The sequence below is a fragment of the Bos taurus genome, chromosome 9 (genome assembly GCF_002263795.3).
Source record: "Bos taurus isolate L1 Dominette 01449 registration number 42190680 breed Hereford chromosome 9, ARS-UCD2.0, whole genome shotgun sequence".
Taxonomy (NCBI): Eukaryota; Metazoa; Chordata; class Mammalia; order Artiodactyla; family Bovidae; genus Bos; species Bos taurus.
In genome coordinates this window covers 81,254,304-81,274,473 of record NC_037336.1, presented here as the reverse complement: position 1 = coordinate 81,274,473, position 20,170 = coordinate 81,254,304, and the positions used below count along the sequence as shown (strand labels likewise).

The 20,170-nt window shown below is 39.1% G+C and overlaps 1 protein-coding gene across 8 annotated transcripts in view; it reads right to left on the bottom strand.

The window, feature by feature from the left end:
- Nucleotides 1-20,170, bottom strand: part of PHACTR2 (phosphatase and actin regulator 2) — a 297,881-nt gene that overhangs the window by 18,866 nt on the left and 258,845 nt on the right. For all 8 annotated transcript variants that reach the window (XM_024997040.2, XM_024997045.2, XM_059889923.1 and 5 more), the window contains 3 exons: nt 17,596-17,651; nt 12,495-12,556; nt 9,094-9,231 (listed from right to left, as the gene is read on the bottom strand). In XM_024997040.2, the coding sequence (XP_024852808.1) occupies nt 9,094-9,231; nt 12,495-12,556; nt 17,596-17,651 (256 nt within the window). The remainder of the gene's footprint in view (nt 1-9,093; nt 9,232-12,494; nt 12,557-17,595; nt 17,652-20,170) is intronic.

Below are 20,170 nucleotides of genomic sequence, written 5' to 3'. Positions count from 1 at the left end.
GGGCCTTCCCCGATAACTCATCAGGTAAAGAATCCACCTACAACGCAGGAGATACAGGACATGCAGGTTTAATCCCTGGGTCAGAAGGATCCCCTGGAGGAGGAAATTGCAACCCACTCCAGTACTCTTACACGGAGGCTGGCTGGCTACAATCCAAAGGGTCAAAAAGAGCTGGACATGACTGAGTGAGCACAGCATACACACTTTGTGGTTGGAAAATGATGTATTTTAGAAAAGGAAAAAAACAGAAGAAATCCCTGAGGCTTCTCTCCGGCTTTCTCTCATCACTAGCTATCACTCTGCAATATATAAGCTTTTCCCCAATGCTGCTTTCAATCTTATGTTTAAATCCTATAGTTCTCTCCAAATCTATTCCTCAGTCCCTGTAGTTTCTATGAGGAACCTGAGGCTGGGAACTGTGGCAATGGTTCTTGCCACTGGCTTTTGAAAGAGGATGAATCCAGTAGAGAAATATTTCAGGGCCCAAGTCCCCTGTGATAAGAGTACATACCTTGTTTCACAAATGAGATCAGCAGTAAGGACACTCTTCTTTACTCACTGTAAAAACTGATACCCAGAACCAGGAGCTAAAATAGTGAAGAATGGGGCTTTCCTGATGGTCCAGTGGCTAAGAATCCACCTCACAATGCTGGGGACACTGGTTTGATACCTAGTCTGGGAAGATCCCAAATGTCGAGGGGCAACTAAGCCTGCATGCCGCAAGCGGTGAAGCCCACGCTTGGAGCCTGTGCTCTGAAACAAGAGAAGCCACCGCAATGAGAAGCTCGTGCACTGCAAGAAAAATAGACCCCACTCACTGCAACTAAAGAAAGGCTGAGTGCAACAACAAAAACCCAACGTAGCCAAAAAAGAAACATATTTAAAACAGCAAAGACTCTATACTCATCACCAATTAACATCTATCAAAAAGCTTTCCTTCATCTACTCAAGTGTCCACTGATAGATGAATGGATAAAAATGAATGTACATATACACGCACACACATACACACACACACACACACACAATGGAGGATTACTCAGCCATAAAAATAATGAAATCTTGCCATTTGCAACAACCTGGATAGACCTAGAGGGTACTATGTTAAGTGAACTAAGTCAGACAGAGAAAAATAAATACCATATGATGTATGATTTTATTTATATGTGGAATCTAAAAAAACAAATGAACAAACATAACAAACCAGAAACAGATGCATAGATACAAAGAACAAACTGGTGGCTGCCAGGGGTAAGAGGGTAGGAAGAAGGATGAGTAAAATAGGTGAGAGAGATTAAGAGGTACAAACTTTCATTATAAAATAAATGAGTCATAGGGATATCATGTATAGCACAGGGATACAGTCATTAATATTGTGACGACTCTGTATGGAGACAGGTAGGCCCTCTTACTTCAAATCCCACACTCTTTCTAATAAAATGAACTTCAGGGCCTATGTCATCCACATAATTGTGTGAGATCTCTACGCTGTGTGCGCTGGTTATGATTAGAAATGCCGAGTCAATTACAGGCAATGAATATGATAGGAAATTACAGGGGCTGGTTGTTTGAAAATATACATCAAGAAGATGTGACTCTAGGCAGTTAAAGGAATGCAATACTCATTTAAAAAATCTACTGAAGAAAGACCATGGCTTTATTCCACAGGTTACTTCCTCTTATAATTTAAAGAGAAAGTTTCCTGAGAGAGTTTTGAAAGGAAAAAAAAGTAATTAAATGCCCTTTATGTTAGGGAAATACATGGACAATAATCTTAACTCTTTTCTATACAAATGAGACCAGAATTGAAGTCTAATAACTATTCACATAAGTGTAAATGGGACTGATATTTTTTTGAGTTGTTTTTGTGTGTGTGTGTGTTTGTCTGTTTGTTTTTGGCCTCACCCTGCAGCATGTGGGATCTTAATTCCCTGACCAGGGATCGAACTCGTGGCCCCTGCATTGAAAGCATGAAGTCTCAACCACAGGACCCCCAGGGAAGTCCTGGGACTGATATTTTTTTTGAAAGATAATGGGACAGGAAGAGGTAGGCAGAGTTAGTGGGATTGGAGCCTGAATGGTGCTGAGTTCTATCAACCATGGGAAGCCATTCAGCCAAAACTAGCTATTTCTAAGACTGAAACAAATCAAGCCCACAGAAGACAGTACTGGCACCAAGTAGTAATTTTTGGTACCATGAGAATTATAGAAAGGTTAAAGAAAAAAAAACAAAAAAGACTGGAACTAGGTTTAAAACTGATGACTGGTTACTTGTGATGACTGGTCACAGAACATCTATTTATCACTCCCAGTCCACTCAAGGGTCAGCCTGGCCAGAGGCAACAGGTGATTTGCTGAATACACAGACCTTGCTGCTTCTTCAAATAACATAATCTGTGAAGCTAGGATGAACTAGAACTCCCATCATTTTCATGTCTTTTGTTTATTTCTTTGATAAAAATCTGATATTTAACATGGAGAGGATTTCTTGACTACTTGTCAAGATCAATGCCATGGGTAGGTAAGTATACTCAGCTGTTGTAAGCACGAACAAGCCAGAGAATATCTCCATATGGAATTAAAATCTCAGTCTTTCCTAGGACCTGTTTAGACACTGTATCCCTGGAAGGGTGGTATATTCTATTCATTCTTATGTTCCCAGCATTTAAGATAATACTTAATATATTAGGAGGTTTTTAATAAACGACTACTAGATAACTTGTTGGACAAACCCATGTATCATCTGAAAAATTCTGGATTATCTTTCATTGGATAAATTTAGACTAGACTGTAAACTGAGGCTTCAATGAGTAGTGAAAATGTCACCAATGGGGAACAAAGCTTAAATTATCAAGCCTGACCATGAATGTAATACTGGTAAGAGTTACCATTTATTGATGAGCTGAAACTTCACAAATAACCTACCTAATTCTCAAGATAGATCTAACTGGATCTACTTTACTAGTGAGGAAACCCAAGTTAAATGACTTGGCCAAGGTCAAACATCTACCAAGTGGCCAAGCAGGAATCAAATCCATAAGCACACAGCTCTAAAGCCTGCCTTCCCCACCCATGGCCAACCCCAGGGAGATGGCAACTGCTGTGTGAGCCTTGGTCTTCAAGCCAAGTTGATGGCCTTCTCTGGCTCTACTTGTCACCTTAGGGTTCGTCTACCTCAGCACAGATACTGATATAGGCCATATGTAGATTACATAGGCCACATGTATCTTACTATATGTGTATTTGTTTCTAGTGCTCTACTCAAGCACCGACTCAATGGACATGAGTTTTGAGCAAACTCCAGGAGATGATGAAGGGCAGGGAAGCCTCGCATGCTGCAGCCCCATGAGGGGCTCACAAAAAGTCAGACACAACTAAGCGACCAAACAACCTACCTGAGCACAGATATTCTAAAATAAAAAATATTACCTTAAAGGTGACTTAAGCTCCATTGAGTTTACAATTAATAAGGCATTTCCCCCACCACTTCTCTTTCCCATTGTGGGCAGTTTAACATGACTACCAGATTTAAGGGTTTCTCTGGTGGCTCAGATAGTAAAGAATCTGCCAGCAATGCAGGAGACCAAGATTCAATCCCTGGGCTGGGAAGATCCCCCGGAGAAGAGAATGGCTACCCACTCCAGTATGCATGCCTGTAGAATCCCATGGACAGAGGAGCCTGATGTGCTATACAGTCCATGGGGTTGCAAACAGTGACCAACACACACCAGATTTATGGCATTTCCCAGAGCACCTGGCACAGTGTTTTCATAGACTGGGCATTGATTGGTTATTGACTAATTGACACTGATCCCTTTTCTTTACACTTGAAGTTCAAAGAAATTTTAAATGCAAAGTGGTATCTTAGAGGGGCTAAGAAAATAGCACTAACAAAAGAGAGAGAAAGGATGGCTTCTTTAGCCTGGCAGGAAGTTCAGTGTTTATTCTGAGAACAGAGGTAGAAATATTTACTTTCAATAGTTTTTTTTTTTCTTTACATGGGATATATAGTTCAAAAGCAAAACTTTTTAATATGAAAGGTAAATACAAGTTTTTATTATCAATTAACTAAAACTATATTATTATAAATCTTATTATATATTATGAAATGTTTTAAGGTAAAAAGCAACAGAAATCCAGAAATGATTTTTATAATAATGATGATTAGCATATATTTTCATTCCAAAATAAAATATATCCTAAGACTGTTGATACTTTTAGTATCTCTGGGCAATAAGTAACATTTCACTATACAAATCTTTTAACATCAAGAGAAAATAAATGATCTTTTTCCAGTGTTAGGTTAAAAACAATATTTTTAGAAACTCTTAAAAATATTATGCATTGATGTGCACTGTAATTGTTATTTTCTCACCTTGTATTTTTGAATATTCTGATTTCTGCCAATGAACATGAGTCACTTGTGTGTATACAAAGTACTATACATTAAAAGCATTTTTATTTTCTTTTTAAAATTTTTTGTTGAAGTACAGTTGATTTACAATGTGTTAGTTTCAGGTGTACAGCAAAAGAATTATTTTAAATTGTCTTTTTTTCTTTCTATCTTTAAAAAGTATACAACATTTTTTTCTATCTAAAAAGAAATTGTTCTTATTTTTCTTTAAGGAAGAAAAAAAACCTACAATACAAATCCAGTTCTAAAAATGCAGTCATCGAGACCTTCAGAAATCTCAGGGTTAAGGGGAGAGAAAATGCCAAAGGGAGAAAATGAGTCTCGTGTATGGGTAGAGAGGCCCCTGGCTTAGCTCTGCCACTCAGGGTTCAATCGGCAAGGGAGACGTGAATGTCGTGTGCTTTCAAGTTACTCATGAACAGACATTAAGCCTGCGGGATAAAACCTGACCAAATACATCTCCCCTGCAGCCTACAAGTTCAGCACAAGAATCTATTTTTGTTAAAAAACCCTCTCTGTTATTATAGCTCGAGGTGCATAAACTTTACCTTCCAATAACAGACAAGAGTTAGGAAGGAGTATTTCAAGCATATGGGAAAATGCAGTTTACATACGAGGGTGGTTAATCATTTAGATTCTCACTGCTTGTACACTGTGCACTTGCATGTGATTTCTACTCATTTACCTGGCCGCCCTCTACCTGCCTTTCTGAAGTTCAACATTTGAGTAACATAACAACTGGGAATGGTGGAAATGGCAAACTGCATTTTCCAAAGATGGCAACAATAATAATTCCAGCTCACACGCTCTTCTGCAATCTGACCTTGCCACCATTCCCCCCACTGAAAGGTAGAGCTAATTACCCTCCCCTTGAATCTGAGCTGCCCTAATGACTTGCTTAGAACTAACAGAATGTTGGGAAAGCGAGGCTGGGTGCCTTCTAAAGCTGGGTCAGAAAAGTCCACGCAGTTTTTACCTGGTTCTCTCCGGGCACGTGCTCTGGGACAAGACAGCCACCATGTAAGAAATCTGACAACAACTCTGAGGCCACCATGTTGAAAAAGCCGCATGTCGGTGGCTTGGTGGACAGCCCCAGCTGAGCCCAGGGCTAAGCCTAGCCTCTGAGACATCGTCAGATGGTAAACAATCTGCCTGCAATGCAGGAGACCTGGGTTTGATCCCTGGGTCAGGAAGATCCCCTGGAGAAGGGAAAGGCTACCACTCCAGTATTCTTTCCTGGAGAATTCCATGGACAGATAAGCTTGGGGGGCTACAGTTCATGGCCTCCCAAAGAATCAGACACAACTGAGTTACTAACACTTTCTTTTCACTTTTCGCCAAGACACCAGACATGTAAACAAACCACTTCAGACCCTCCACAGAAGCCAATCTGTCAGCTGAGTAACAGTCAATGACCTGAGTCTCTCTTGCTTAAGGGCAAGAGACCACATTAAGTAGTTTATAGGCAATTCTTGGAAACCCATAAACTTGACCAGTTCCTTCAGGAAACATGGTAGTGATTGATGGTGGGCCTGACCCAGGACCTGAGTATCACAGTCTCCTTCACGCCCTCATGGCTGCCCTCAATCCGCGTGATTCCCCTTCCTGGGAAAGCCTCCTCTTAAAGTGCACCTTCCTCCGCCTCATTGACCATCCCACCCTCAAGGGTTTTCTCCTCACCTTTTCTGCATAAGCAGTGACTTGCTGCTCCATTGATTATGCACCACTCTCTCACTGACTTTTTCTCCCAGAGGCAACCTTTCCCTTTCTTTTGGCTCCTTTCTCATGGCATAAAAGATTGCTCAAGTATTTCCCACAGATTAGAAAAAAAGTCATTCTCTTGATATTCTTATTTTCCAAATCTACTCACTCAAGCTTGCAGCATTCCCAATCATTCTCCCTCAGGTGACTAGCTTATACTTCTTCGCAGCAAGACTCTTGGGACCGTGTTTTATTCTCAGGGTTCCCACCACAGTCAGGCTTCCACCTGTCAGTCTGTTAAAATGCCTCCTCTCACTACGTAACCAACCACTTGTGAGCCGACACTCCCCTCCCCAGGCTGCTGGGCTAACTCTTCTCTTTCCCCACCTCATAGACATTTCATTTCAGTGTTTCTTAATGGCTCTTCATGCAGGCTTCAGTTCAGTTCAGTCGCTCATTCGTGTCCAACTCTTTGCGACCTCATGGACTGCAGCACACCAGGCCTCCCTGTCCATCACCAACTCCCAGAGCTTGCTCAAACTCATGTCCATCGAGTTGGTGATGCCATCCAACCGTCTCATCCTCTGTCATCCCCTTCTCCTCCTGCCATCAATCTTTCCCAGCATCAGAGTCTTTCCCAATGAGTCAGTTCTTCGAATCAGGTGGCCAAAGTACTGGAGTTTCAGCTTCAGCATCAGTCCTTTCAGTGAGGGACTGATTGGCTTTCTTGGGTGCTATTCTCAGCCTCCGGAATCCCTTTTCATTTGGAACACTCTTCCTTTGTAACCTTACTCCTTCCTAGTTTTCACTTCTTATGAGCTAAGAATTACTGACTCCATATCTCTAATATGAGCCTGACTCATACTAGGTGCTTTACAGAATGAATTCAATTGAATGGTGTCAGCATAGAGTGTAACTAAAAGCCTAGTTCTAATATTAAGACTGGGTATGACCTGAGTTTATTTGATACCAAATTTTGTTCAGAGACAAAAATTAGAAACCTTTATTTGGGAGATCAGGAAAACTTTAAAATGAAAAATGTAAAAACAAACAACTGATTGGCAAAATTCTTTAACTATGTAACCATAATACTCATAAAATTGTCTTTCTTCATGATGGAACCCTCTCTATATTGCAGTTTTTCTGAACTGTGAGGCATGAAAGAGATTAAGGGTTGGTAAACCATGACCCACAGGCCAAATGTGGTCCACTATCTGTTTTTTTTAAAGTTTTTAATTGAAGGATAATTGCTTTACAGAGTTTTGTGGCTTTCTCTCATACATCAAGGAGAATCAGCCATAGATATACCTATGTCCCCTTCCTCCTAGACCTCCCGCCCATCTCCCTCCCCTTCCCAACCTTCAGCCTGTCACAGAGCCCCTGTTTGAGTTCCTTGAATCATACAGCAAATTCCCATTAGCTATCTATTTTATATATGGTATTGTAGACTTCTATGTTACTCTTTCTGTAAATCTCCCCTTCTCCCTCCTCTCCTCCCACTGTGTCCATAGGTCTGTTCCCTATGTCAATTTCTCCACTGCTGCCCTGAAAATAAATTCATCAGTGCCATCTCTTCAGATTCCATATATATGTGTCAGAATACGATATTCATATTTCTCTTTCTGACTTACTTCACTCTGTATAATACTCTCTAGTTTCATCCACCTCATTAGAACAGATTCAAATGAGTTCCTTTTTATGGCTAAGTAGTATTCCAATATCTATATGTACCACAGATTCTTTATCCATTCATCTGTTGATGGACATCTAGGTTGCTTCCATGTTCTAGCTATTGTAAATAGTGCTGCAGTGAACACTGGAGTACACGTGTCTTTTTCAGTTTTGATTTCCTCAGGGTATATGCCTAGGAGTGGGATTGCTGGGTCATATAGTGGTTTCACTCCTAGCTTTTTAAGGAGTCTCCATACTGTCTTCCACAGTGGCTATATCAGTTTACATTCCCACCAGCAATGCAGGAGGGTTCCCTTTTCTCCACACCCTCTCCAGCATTTATTGTTTGTAGACTTTTTAATGATGGCCATTCTGACTGGTGTGAAGTGGTATCTCATTGTAGTTTTGATTTGCATTTCTCTAATAATGAGTGATGTTGAGCATCTTCTCATGTGCTTGTTAGCCATCTGTATTTTTTTTTTTTTGGAGAAATGTCTCTGCAGGTCCCTTTCCCACTTTTTGATTGTGTTGTTTGCTTCTCTGGTATTGAGCTGTATGAGCTGCTTGTATATTTTGGAAATTAATTCTTTATCAGTTATTTCCTTTGCTATTATTTTCTCCCATTCTGAGGGTTGTCTTTTTACCTTGTTTGTAGTTTTCTTTGCTGTGCAAAAGCTTTTAATCAGGCCCCACTTGTTTATTTTTGTTTTTATTTCCATTACTCTAGGAGGTGGGTCATAGAAGATATTGCTTTGATTTATGTCATCGAGTGTTCTGCCTCATCATCTGTTTTTATAAAGTTTTATTGGACCACATATAGATCCACTCATTTACACATTGTCTATGGCTGCTTCCCTGCTACAAAGGCAGAGTTGAGCCATTGTAATAAAGACTGGATGGCCTGCAAAGCCGGAAATATTGACTTTCTGGCCATTTATAGAAAATGTGTGCCAGCCTCGATACACCTCAATACCTTTTCCAAGAATAACTTGTATATTTTCTAAGAGTAAGGGTAAATAATGGTTGTGGAAAGCACTCTTCCACCCCAATTCAGATTTGTTTGCAGATGGGTTACATGGTAACTAAGAACAAGTTTTTTTTTCTGAAACTCAGTTGAAAGAACTATGTCGATATTAAATATATCACTTAAGTGGCTTAAATAATCAAAGGCAGAAAAGTATTAGGATATTTGGTAATACTTAATCTCCCAAGATGACTAAGTAGAAGGTAAGTAGGTACTGGCAATTTCAGAAAAGCAATAAAATCATAAATAAATAAAAGCATGGCTCATGCCACTGAAGTCTTGCCTTGTCTGCAGGTGTTAACCTGGCCCAGGGCTTGTCTGCCCGGCGATCGTAGTCAGGTGAATCAGTGACTTCCACATACTCGTTAAACCGCAGGATCCTTCGAGCCTGCAGCTCTGCCACTGTGGGTCTCAGGCTGAGCTGCAGGAGGATAAAGAAAAAAGGATAGTTCAATAAACCATTTACAGCCTCATGGTGGCATGTTTTTCTATAGAGAACTTCAAAGTTATAAGGTCACTTTCAGATATCAAAAAAAAAAAAAAAAAAAGGCAGCAGCATCTTGGGAGTTTCTAATGAGAAATAGAAAGCAGTATGCCCTAATTTTGAGGCTATAAAAATCATCCTTGTTAGATAGGTCACAATCTTTGGCAACTGGCTGCATTATGCTATCTTCCCCACCTTGCCTGGCATCTCTGACATGGGGAACAGGAGGCAGTACAGACACAATAGTAATCCAGATATGGAATGGCTGGCTTAAAGATTGAATTATCAAGACAGAAGCCCTACAAACTGTAGAAATGAGAATAAAAATCTCTGTTCCTTCTACATTATACCTGCATAGTCACAGATGTACAAAGTTATAACAAAGATAGTCCAGTGAAAGGTGAGCCTACAACAGTCTTTTGTGAGAGTCTAAGGACCCAGGCCAAGATTTGACATTGACCCTTGGCACTGAGAAACTGTGTGCAGGAATGAGGAAGGGGGACTTGCTGGAAAACTGCACTTTACGGAGGTCACAACTGCTTAAAACCAGCTGCAACCTTTAAGACACTTCCAGTTAGGTGGATTCTGTCTGTGGTCTTTGTGAAATTCAAATTTACAGTTATATTTAATCTACCATACCCTGTGTGCATTTGCTTTCCTCTCCTGGACCCCTCTCAAGCCCAAGAATAAGACAGAAACGGTTCTTAAGACACTAAAGAAACTTAGCCCCTGGTTGACAGGTATCATCCACTCTCCAATATAAAGATTCATGATTTTGCAACCTTTCTCAGTTGGGAGGTGTCACAGTATTGTCAGTTAGGTAGACTCAGTCCTCTGTTTTACAGAAAAGGTTCATTTTCAGTCTCTTTCTCTCTCTCTCTCCATATATACACATACATACATATATATGTATGTATGTATATAATGTATAATATATGTATATAATGTATAATGTATGCTGCTGCTGCTGCTGCTGCTAAGTCACTTCAGTCATGTCCAACTCTGTGCGACCCCAAAGGCAACCCATCAGGCTCCCCTGTCCCTGGGATTCTCCAGGCAAGAACACTGGAGTGGGTTGCCATTTCCTTCTCCAATGCGTGAGAGTGAAAAGTGAAAGTGAAGTCGCTCAGTTGTGTCCGACTCTTAGCAACCCCATGGACTGCGGCCCACCAGGGTCCTCCGTCCATGGGATTTTCCAGGCAAGAGTACTGGAGTGGGGTGCCATTCCCTTCTCCGTATAATGTATATATGTATATAATATATATACGTATATAATATCTCTCTCTCTCTCTCTCTCTCTCTCTCTCTCTCTATATATATATATATATATATATATATATATATATACAGCCAGACTATCTATGATCTAAGTGGACCTCTTTGGAATCATTCCATATTTGCATGGGCTCAATTTTTGGAAAAATTAAGCATGCTCACCAAAAAATGGATGCTTTTGTAGTCAAAAATATTCCCTTTCCTTAGCTTCCTCTTGAGTAAAACCAGAGGCTGAACTGTCAGTGCTCTAACATTCAAGGCATTCAGGGATTCTTAGACAGTCTGGGTCTACACACTGAACCCATTTGACCTGGGATATGGCAACTTGGCTCCTTCTATATTCATAAAGCCCTGGTAGGTGATGGACAAAGGAAGGAACAATCTAAGGGGTTTTGTTATCGTCTCAGTTACTGTTCTATATATATATTGTTAGCTTCTTACTGCCTTTCCAGGGTGGATACGGTTGAAGAAGTAGAGAAACCCTTGCCTCCGGCGACTTCCCAAAAGGCAAGTAACCAATGGCCACACAGGTTAGAAATTCTCCATCCAGTCTTGTCCTTCAGGGCTGTGCCAGTCCCAGGGTGGCTATTATGTCTATGGAATTTTTCTCACCTGTAGGAGGGAGCTCTGTGCAGTACAGGCAATCGGAGGTAGGGCAGCCCTCCTGGAAGCCCCCAAACGGATTGAGAAAAGATCACATGTATGACAGGGGTGGCCTGAGCATGGGGGTAGTTATTGCTTATCCGTAGTTGGTAACATGCACGCTAAGTCACCTTAGTCACGTCCGACTCTTTGTGACCCTATGGACTATAGCCCTCCAGGCTCCTCTGTCCATGGAATTCTCCAGGCAAGAATACTGGACTGGGCTGCCATACCCTCCCTCCGAGTGAGCTGGTAACTTAATGGCTATGAATTGCTAGAAGAGCCATCTCTAGAATGGCTTACAGCATCTTTCTCAGCTTGATTATTATTTGATGTTTAGGCTCTTTGAGGAAAAAAAGAGATGAATCAAGGATCTTTTGCCCTAAAAATCAAAACCAAAACCTCTCGAAATACAGTCTCCACCCTTCCAATGGGAATGGAGTGCTTCTTCTACATGCCTGCGAATGCTTTTGCTGTGAACTCCACAGCCAGCCCAGATTAAATGTGGGTCAGGTCACACACTTTGCTGCAGATGTCATATTTTACTCTTCCTGCCTTATTCAGGTGTGAAAGGTTTATCTAAAGAATGTCTGAACAAGGTGTTAATAATAAATGAAAACTCTGATAGTGCTTAATTTTTCTGAAGACTATTACTATTTTAATACTTAAAGAAAAAAGCTATGGTCCTAGTATCAGATTTTTGTTTTCATAAATCAGTAGTAACAACTGACTGAGTTTTGGAGCGAAACCATTTGTGAACTTGGGTAGCAGTGCAGCAGGCAAGCTGGATGATTAAGTTCACTTTATAAATTACTCAGCTCAGAATCTTCAATAATAACCAAATATTTATTCAGTATTTCAAAGACCATGTAGAAAGTGTGAGCATTTTTTAAAACTATAGATTGAAATGTTAATAATGGCTATTTATGAATGGGAGATATTTGCATGATTTTCCAGTCTTTTCTGTTTCTTGTGGTGTTTAAATTTTTTCACACAGATTATGCTATTTTCATAATTGGCAAATGTAATTTAGAACTTTTGATTGTCAACTTTTCAAAATTAGCACATTATGCAATTATTAATATAAACATAATTCACATTATAAGCATTATATTTATTTTAATGTTAGTGACTAGTTAGCAGGTTAATAGGAATGTTTATGGTTAGTAGGTTAATAGGATCATTCATAAATATCAGATTTACATGTAGAACACTGATCTACATTTAAAAAATGAAGTATATCTCAAAATACACATGCTCATTAACAGTCATAGTTTCATTACCTTTCTGCTGAGTCTGCGTTTAAGTTCCATTTTTGCTTCTTGCTCTTCTTCTTCATTTTTTTCTGTTTATTAATTGGGTGGGGGAGAGGAGGAAAGGCATGAAGATTTAGTTACTATAAAAGATTATATAATCAGAAAGTAGATCAGGCCAGTTATTTGACTTCACATTGATCAAACACTCCACCAACATCTTTAAAAAGCTGTTCAAGATTCTGCAGAAAGATTGATCATTAATTTATAGATATATTATTTTTTCCTTATAGCACTGGTTTATTTACTAACAGTAAACCTTTTTGCCTCATTTCTTGTTTTCTTCTGAAAAAAACCCCAAGAATGCTCATACTCTGGTGAAAGTCTCTCACTGCTGATCATCTCATAGGCTTATAAGAACAATCTATCTGAATTCAGATAAAAATGTATTACTGGATCTGGCCTTCATGTGAAAATCTGAATCACATCAAAAGAACAAATTAAAACCATCTGATGCATGTCTGAGTTGCTGATTTCCATTCAAATCCAAGCAAAATACTTGATTTTTTTGCTTTGATTTCCATAGAAGCAGAATATAATAATTTCTCTGGATTTTGCTTTCAAACCAGAATGTTCTGAATGGGGTTATGGTGTTTGGTTGATGTGGATGATTTATTTTCTTGTGACTCTAACTTTCCAAAGTCTTCTCTTTATCCAGTGCTTCACCAAGTAGTACAATTTAATGGCCAACTCAAATGAATGCTGTCCAACAGATGGGATTAAGAAAAAAATGTCCAGAACTTTAAAAGAAATAAACACTGCTCAGGGTTTAATGCTAGCTACTTGATGACCTTCTCTTGGCTGCTTCCTGTAGCTCATTATTTGTTTGGTAAGTGAGCACAGATTCTCGGATACCAATGCTTACGAAAGATTATCTTTTAGAAAATGCCATAATGAATTCTACTGAAGGAAAGTCACACTTAGTATAAAGGCTCAACCAAAGAGCTGAAAAAGTCTCCTCCACAATTTTTAAAATTCAAATAGACTTCTTACTGTTAAGACTGTTTTTACTGTGAATATGATATCAGTATTCAATATTGCAACATTTGTATTTGCTTGCTGAGCATGCTAAATTCTCTATTAATTTTACTTATCTGGACAGGGAAAAGTTTTGACATTCTTCTGAAATACTAGTTTTAATTAATAAGAAAGAGGACGATCTGTCTGGTTATTTAAACAGAGAGTGGACATAAACTGAAATCACCTTGTAAGACAAGAAATGACTAGTTAGTATGTTTTCATTAAGTGTCTGAGAGAGCCAAATAAAATTTGATTATAATTCAGATTTCTTCTGAAAATACTGTAGGTTTTTCTAATTGCTTCACAAAATATATATCCTTTGATATCCTTAAAATACATCCTTAGGGTCAAATACTTTATGAGTTGGATAAGGCATGGGGTTGTAAATTACTTGTAACAGACAAACACCAAACTTGTGGTTCTCGTGATCCAAACAAGGGCTTTACAAGGTTAGGCATTTGATGATTTTAAGAAAAAAATTATAATCATTAAAACCTTTTTAGTCATTCTTCCTATACAACGATTATGCTACAATTTTCAAAAGTAATTTTCAAAGACAAAATACTCGTTATCTAATATGACTCAAAGCTAACAAATGCCCTAATTTTCATGAAATATATAAAATTTCATTTCCTTGAAGAGACTATTACCTAATTTTGCTCTATGAAGCACACTGCACATCTAGGTGTCAGCCAGTGACGTTTTTAAAAAAGAAGGGCCAACTGTAGTTAGTTAAATACACAGGAGTTTATATACCAATTGGGAATTCCTCTCTAACATCAGGAACTGACTTCCTTACATTTCCCATTTTTGAAATTATGTTTCTAAGGAAATTAGAGGAAGAGGGTGAGATGTGGAAGAAGGCTAATGTGATTCTTCCTCTGAATGTGTTAAATAGTCATTGTTAAATCTTTTACTAAGAGTCAAAATTAAACCTTAAACTTAGTTTGAAAAAATTCACCAAGTTTCTAGAACTTAAAAAAAAAATTATTAGGGGGTTAATTATAAAGTAGGATGTAAACATGGCACTTTAAACAGACTGGAAGAATGCTCATGAAGGAAGCTGCTGGCTCACTGACAAATCTTGCCCTCAGTAGCTCATCAGAGTAGAAAGGGGCAGATATCAGAACAGCCACAGAAAGCACTTGCCATAAACACACAAACAATGCACAGAGTTGAACAGCAGTGTGCACTGCAGGAAATCTGCCCTCCAAGTGCTGCCCTGAACCTCATATGGATGAGCTAAAAGGAGAAACAGAAAAGCAGCCAAGTGCCAGCAACTGGAGTGTGATGATACTCTTCACCAACTCAGACAAGATGGGTTCAAAAAGCTAAACATTTTTTTGTGAGATTGTTTTCACTTTGTGCTGTTTTACATGTTTCTATATGGATTTTGTTAACAAACAAGAATGCAGTAATAAACCTACTTTGAAATGTACCCAAAAACAAAATGACTCCATAGATGGACAGATGTGTGACAAAGTAAGATGTTAATGGTAGAATACAGATAGTAGATACATGGATATTACTGTAAAATTGTTTCTAGTTTTCTGTATGCTTAAAAAATTTCATAACAAAATGCCAGGGAAAAACACATGTAGAACTCAATGACTTAACACATGTTTTTTCTATGGAAGATTGAGCTGGAATTATAGTCATAACTAAATAGTATAAGAAGATCTGAATATTTTATCCCTACCCTGTCAAAGGTGTCCCATGAACATCTCTTTTCCTGAGAAGCAAAAGCTGACCTTTCAAGCACCAAAAGTGGCTTTCTATTTTAACAATATTAAGAAACTAGTACTAAAATCTAACTTAAATATATATATATATATTAAAAAAAAAAACCCTAGATGCACTAAAATAAGAAAGAGATCAAGTTAGGTGTGATACTGGGAATGATACTAAGAAATAAAATTTGTCCTGTGGTCTCTGATTAAAGCCATGAGCGTTGTGTGCCATTTGATTCATGTTTATGGAACTAGTGACGGGCCTGGATTTGAGAACTGTTGAATGTTTTATGCTGTGAATTAGTTTCCTAATGTGTCAAGAAAGGATGACCCAGTTAAGTATGTATCCTTAAAAACCACACCACACACACACACACTTCTTCAAACTGACAGTCATATTTCTTTTGAACAAAAAGCTGGAGATGAAACAAACAAGAGTAATCTGCATGGAAGAACATAAATATGACCCAAGTGATGAGTAAAAAGTAAAGTCAAGGAAAGTAGAGGAGGAAAGAGAATGGGAAAATGAAGCCATCCGTTTCCCTGGGACTGCTCAGAAGAATGTTCTGGGCGACCTCCACCAGTTCTCTTTTCTGCTTCCCTTGGCCACACAATATTGTGTCAGGAGATCATAAGCCATTTATCATCCTCTATAGACTGGAAACGTGTCTTTTGTTTCCAGAATAAGCATGCACAGACAAACTAAGAAGGAAGTTAAAAAAAAAGGGCTGGAGTCAAATCTGAAGTTGACTTTGGCGTTTCACTCTTTCCTGAACCTCCAGGAAAATGGAGTATAAATGCCAAGACAGCACTTAAGATCAATGTGTGATAAATTTCTAGATCTATGAAACAGTTCCTCAAATAACCAAACACCAATGTGGTTTGGCACGGTCTGTCTCCCAGGAGCAGGAAAGAATTACCCAGAATTCACTTTTTTTTTTTCTCTAGGTATTGCATCAGGCAGCCAATAAGACACTCTGGATTTCAGGAGCTTATGGACTACATTTGAGCTTATCTACAATTTAATTCAATCAATATTTCCCAGGAACCTATTATCAAAAGCCATGAGTCTTTTTGGTTTAGGTTTGTTGTCAAAATTAGACATTGCTTTCGTTCTTCTTCCTCAGAAAGCTAAACACATTTTTTTTTCTTATCTAGCCGTGACTTTTTCCATCTCCAAACTGGCTCCTCTACACACTGATGGTCATTTAAGTTCTTGGGTTCCATTTCAGTTATGCTCACAGCCAGAAAGAAACCCTCCCAAGGAAAGAAACTCATAGACCGTATTCATAGTTGGGTTTTCTTAGCAAAAGCAACTGTAGAATACATATGCTGTTAAAAAAATCTTTCTTTTCCTTTGGGAAAGAAAACAACTCACTTGGAGAATGGGGATCATCCAGACAGGCCAACTTGACTCTAAAAGCCTGGTTGAAAAAGATTTCCCACACACTGGCGACTCATTACTATTACAGTACTCTCTGGAGTTCTGCCCAGCCCTACTCTTTGATATTTCATACAATAAAAAGCTCTTTTGAAACTGGGCTAATAATATATAAAACTACAGCTAGGCTCAATTTTAAAATATCCATTACTTAACTCACTGTGGTTAGTAACCACATCGATCCACTACAGCAGGACAAGCTGCTTCTATTCATTTTATAGCTTCAACATATGAACTCCAGTAACGTAAATACGACCAGACTGATGAGTAAAAAGTGAAATCAAAGAAAATAAAGGGGGAAAGAGAATGGGAAGATGACGTAGGAAAATGAATGAAGAACTCCTTAGGAGCTGAGAAATTATAAATAACCCAGGAGGGAAATAAGTGTTATCATAACAAAGGAAAATGAAATGGATTGAAAAATTCCTTTTCCCAAAATTCTGTTTTAAATGGAGTCCTTTGTTAAACCTGGCAATAAACTGTATTATTAATAATAATATAGGAATGCTTGATTTATTTCCTTGTGGATTCTTAGGCCTTTTCTTTGACATTTAGTTGCAAGCACATTGAAGCATTTTCTTCTATTTAGTATCTGGGTGAAAGAATACATGGAATATATTTCATGCTTTTTAAAAACAAATGTCACAACCACAATTGCTGTGGGGGATATCAGGCTTCAAGCCATAAAATTAAATTCATACTTCAAGAAATTATTTTTAACATGACAAATAAATAATTGTATTAAAATGTGATCTAAATGGGTCATTTCAATCATTTGTGAATACATATATTAAGGTTCCCTGTTGATAAATGGATCGTCTCTAGAGGGAGCTTGTTCATGGTTACACAAGGAATTCACTGTGTAGAACATGATACTCACGCTTCAGGATATTTCTCTGTTCTAATTCTTCAGTGGTGGGCCTCTGGCTAAGTCTCCTATGATGACAAAACAGATACATGGCAGGTTAGATGCAAAATAAAGCAACAAGCAAAGCTGCATTTTTTCACGTTTTGAGAAACAAAAATCCATTTTAAAATTATTTATTTATTTGATTGATTGTGGCAGCTCTTAGTTGTGGCACATGGGATGTTAATTTAGTCGTGGGGGATTTTTTTTGCTGTGGTGTGAAGGCTTAGCTGCTCCACAGCATGTGGGATCTTAGTTCCCTGACCAAGGATTGAACCCAAGTCCCTTCACTGCAAGGCAGATTTTTTTACCACTGGATGACCAGAAACGTTTCACAAAAATCCACTTTTAAGCCTACAAAATAAAAGCCTCCTTTCCATTAGTTTGGAGACTGGAGATTGTGGCTAAGACTGCTAACTACACATCCTCCCTTCTTTTCTGTAGAAGCAGAACTCCCAGAGTTTTAGCTAAACACACAACTATAAATTTCTGCCCAGTGGCAAGGTACAGTCACGTGACTGAGTTCTTGTGATCTGGGATGTGAGCAGAAGTAGTGTTTGTAACGTCTGCTTTTTACCCTTAAAATGACTGGAAGTGTATTCCCTTCTCTCTCTTTCCTTCTTCCACAGGCCAGAACTTGAACATGGTCATGTGGGCCAGCTCGGATTATACAGATGAGGCTATCATGGAGACGGAAGAGCAACAAGATGGAAGGAACCTGGGAACCCGTCTGACTGCCAGAAGCTGCGTACCCCACCCACACTGGACAGCCCACCTCCCTCTACACTGCGATGTGAAAAAGAAACAAACACCTCAAAGTGCCTTGCTTGGACCACAGCACTTTTTGGTCTCTGTTAAGGGGCTTCGTTGGTGGTTCAGATGGTAAAGAATCTGCCTACAGTGCAGGAGACTCAGGTTCAATCCCTGGTCATGAAGATGCCCTGGAGAAGGAAATGGCTACCCACTCCAATGTTTTTGCCAGGGAAATCCCATGGACAGAGGAGGCTGGCAGGCTACAGTCCATAGAGTTGCAGAGTCAGACATGAATGAGCAACTAACAGTTTCTTTCAGATCAGCTTAGCCTGTACCCTAATTAACATACAGATCATTAGAATCTAAGAAAAGGCTGCTGCTCAAGGGTTCATACCAACTCATGAGATGATCAATTTATATTGTACAGTGTTTTCAGGAAAACACTGCTTTGGGATCTCAAATAATTTTACAATGCATATAAAGTTATCTCGGGCTACATAAGCCCTTTCCATCTACCTTCGAGAAAAGCGAGGCTCAGTTGGGATTAGTACCTAACCATTTATACATAAGAGCTCAATATCCTAATAACCCTTGGTCTCGGTCTTACTTACATTATTAATTTATTGTTAATCACTGACAAAAACTTCCTCTGGATGTAGACTGAATTTGTGCAAATTAAATTAATATACATTAAAGGCAATCTTAATACAAGATACTGTCAACTCTGTTTATGGCTGTATAGAAATGATATGAAGAATTAAAATCAATGCTATTTTGAATAGCTCATTAAAAAGTTTAAAATTTAATCTTCATTAGAGCCATCCTGAAATTCATTTAATATGTGAGCCCACAGAAAGCCCCAGTGAAAATCTTTGCCAGCCAAATTTTGTGCCATTCATGTATCCTATGTTACATATCTGTACTATATGGTCCCCCATAAGACACTGTTCTTCTTTTGCTTATGGACTTTATCTGGAATGCCCTTCTCTCCCTCTTCACCCGCTGAAATCTCATAAATTATTAAAGGCTCCTGGTTCTTTATCCCTCTACAATGGTTCTAAATAAATTATGAAAGTGAAAAAGTGTCACACAGTCGTGTCTGACTCTTTGTGATCCCATGGACCGTAGCCTACCAGGCTCCTCTGTCCATGGAATTCTCCAGGCAAGAGTATTGGAGTGGGTTGACATTTCCTTCTCCAGAGGATCTTCCCAACCCATGGATCGAACCCAGGTCCCCTGAATTGCAGGCAGATTCTTTACCAATTGAGCTACTAGTGAAGCCCCCGAAAAAGTGAAAGTCACTCAGTCGTGTCTGACTGTTTGCAATAGTCCATGGAATTCTCAAGGCCAGAATATTGGAATGGGTAGCCTTTCCCTTCCCCAGGGGATCTTCCCAACCCACGGATCGAACCCAGGTCTCCCACATTGCAGACAGAGTCTTTACCAGCTGAGCTGCAAGGGAAGGCCAAGAACACTGAACACTGGAGTGGATGGCCTATCCCTTCTCCAGGGGATCTTCCTGACCCAGGAATTGAACCAGGGTCTCCTGCATTGCAGGCAGATTCATTACTAACTGAGCTATCAGAGAAACCCCACATAAATTATACATCTATTAAATTAAACATTAAAGAGCTTATCATCACAAAGATAATAATCACTGCATACAGTGACAGCAGCCATGAAATCAGAAGACGATTGCTTCTTGGCAGGAAAGCTATGACAAACTTAGTGCGTTGAAAAGCAGAGACGTTACTCTGCCAGCAAAGGTCTGTATAGTGAAGGCTGCAGTCTTCCC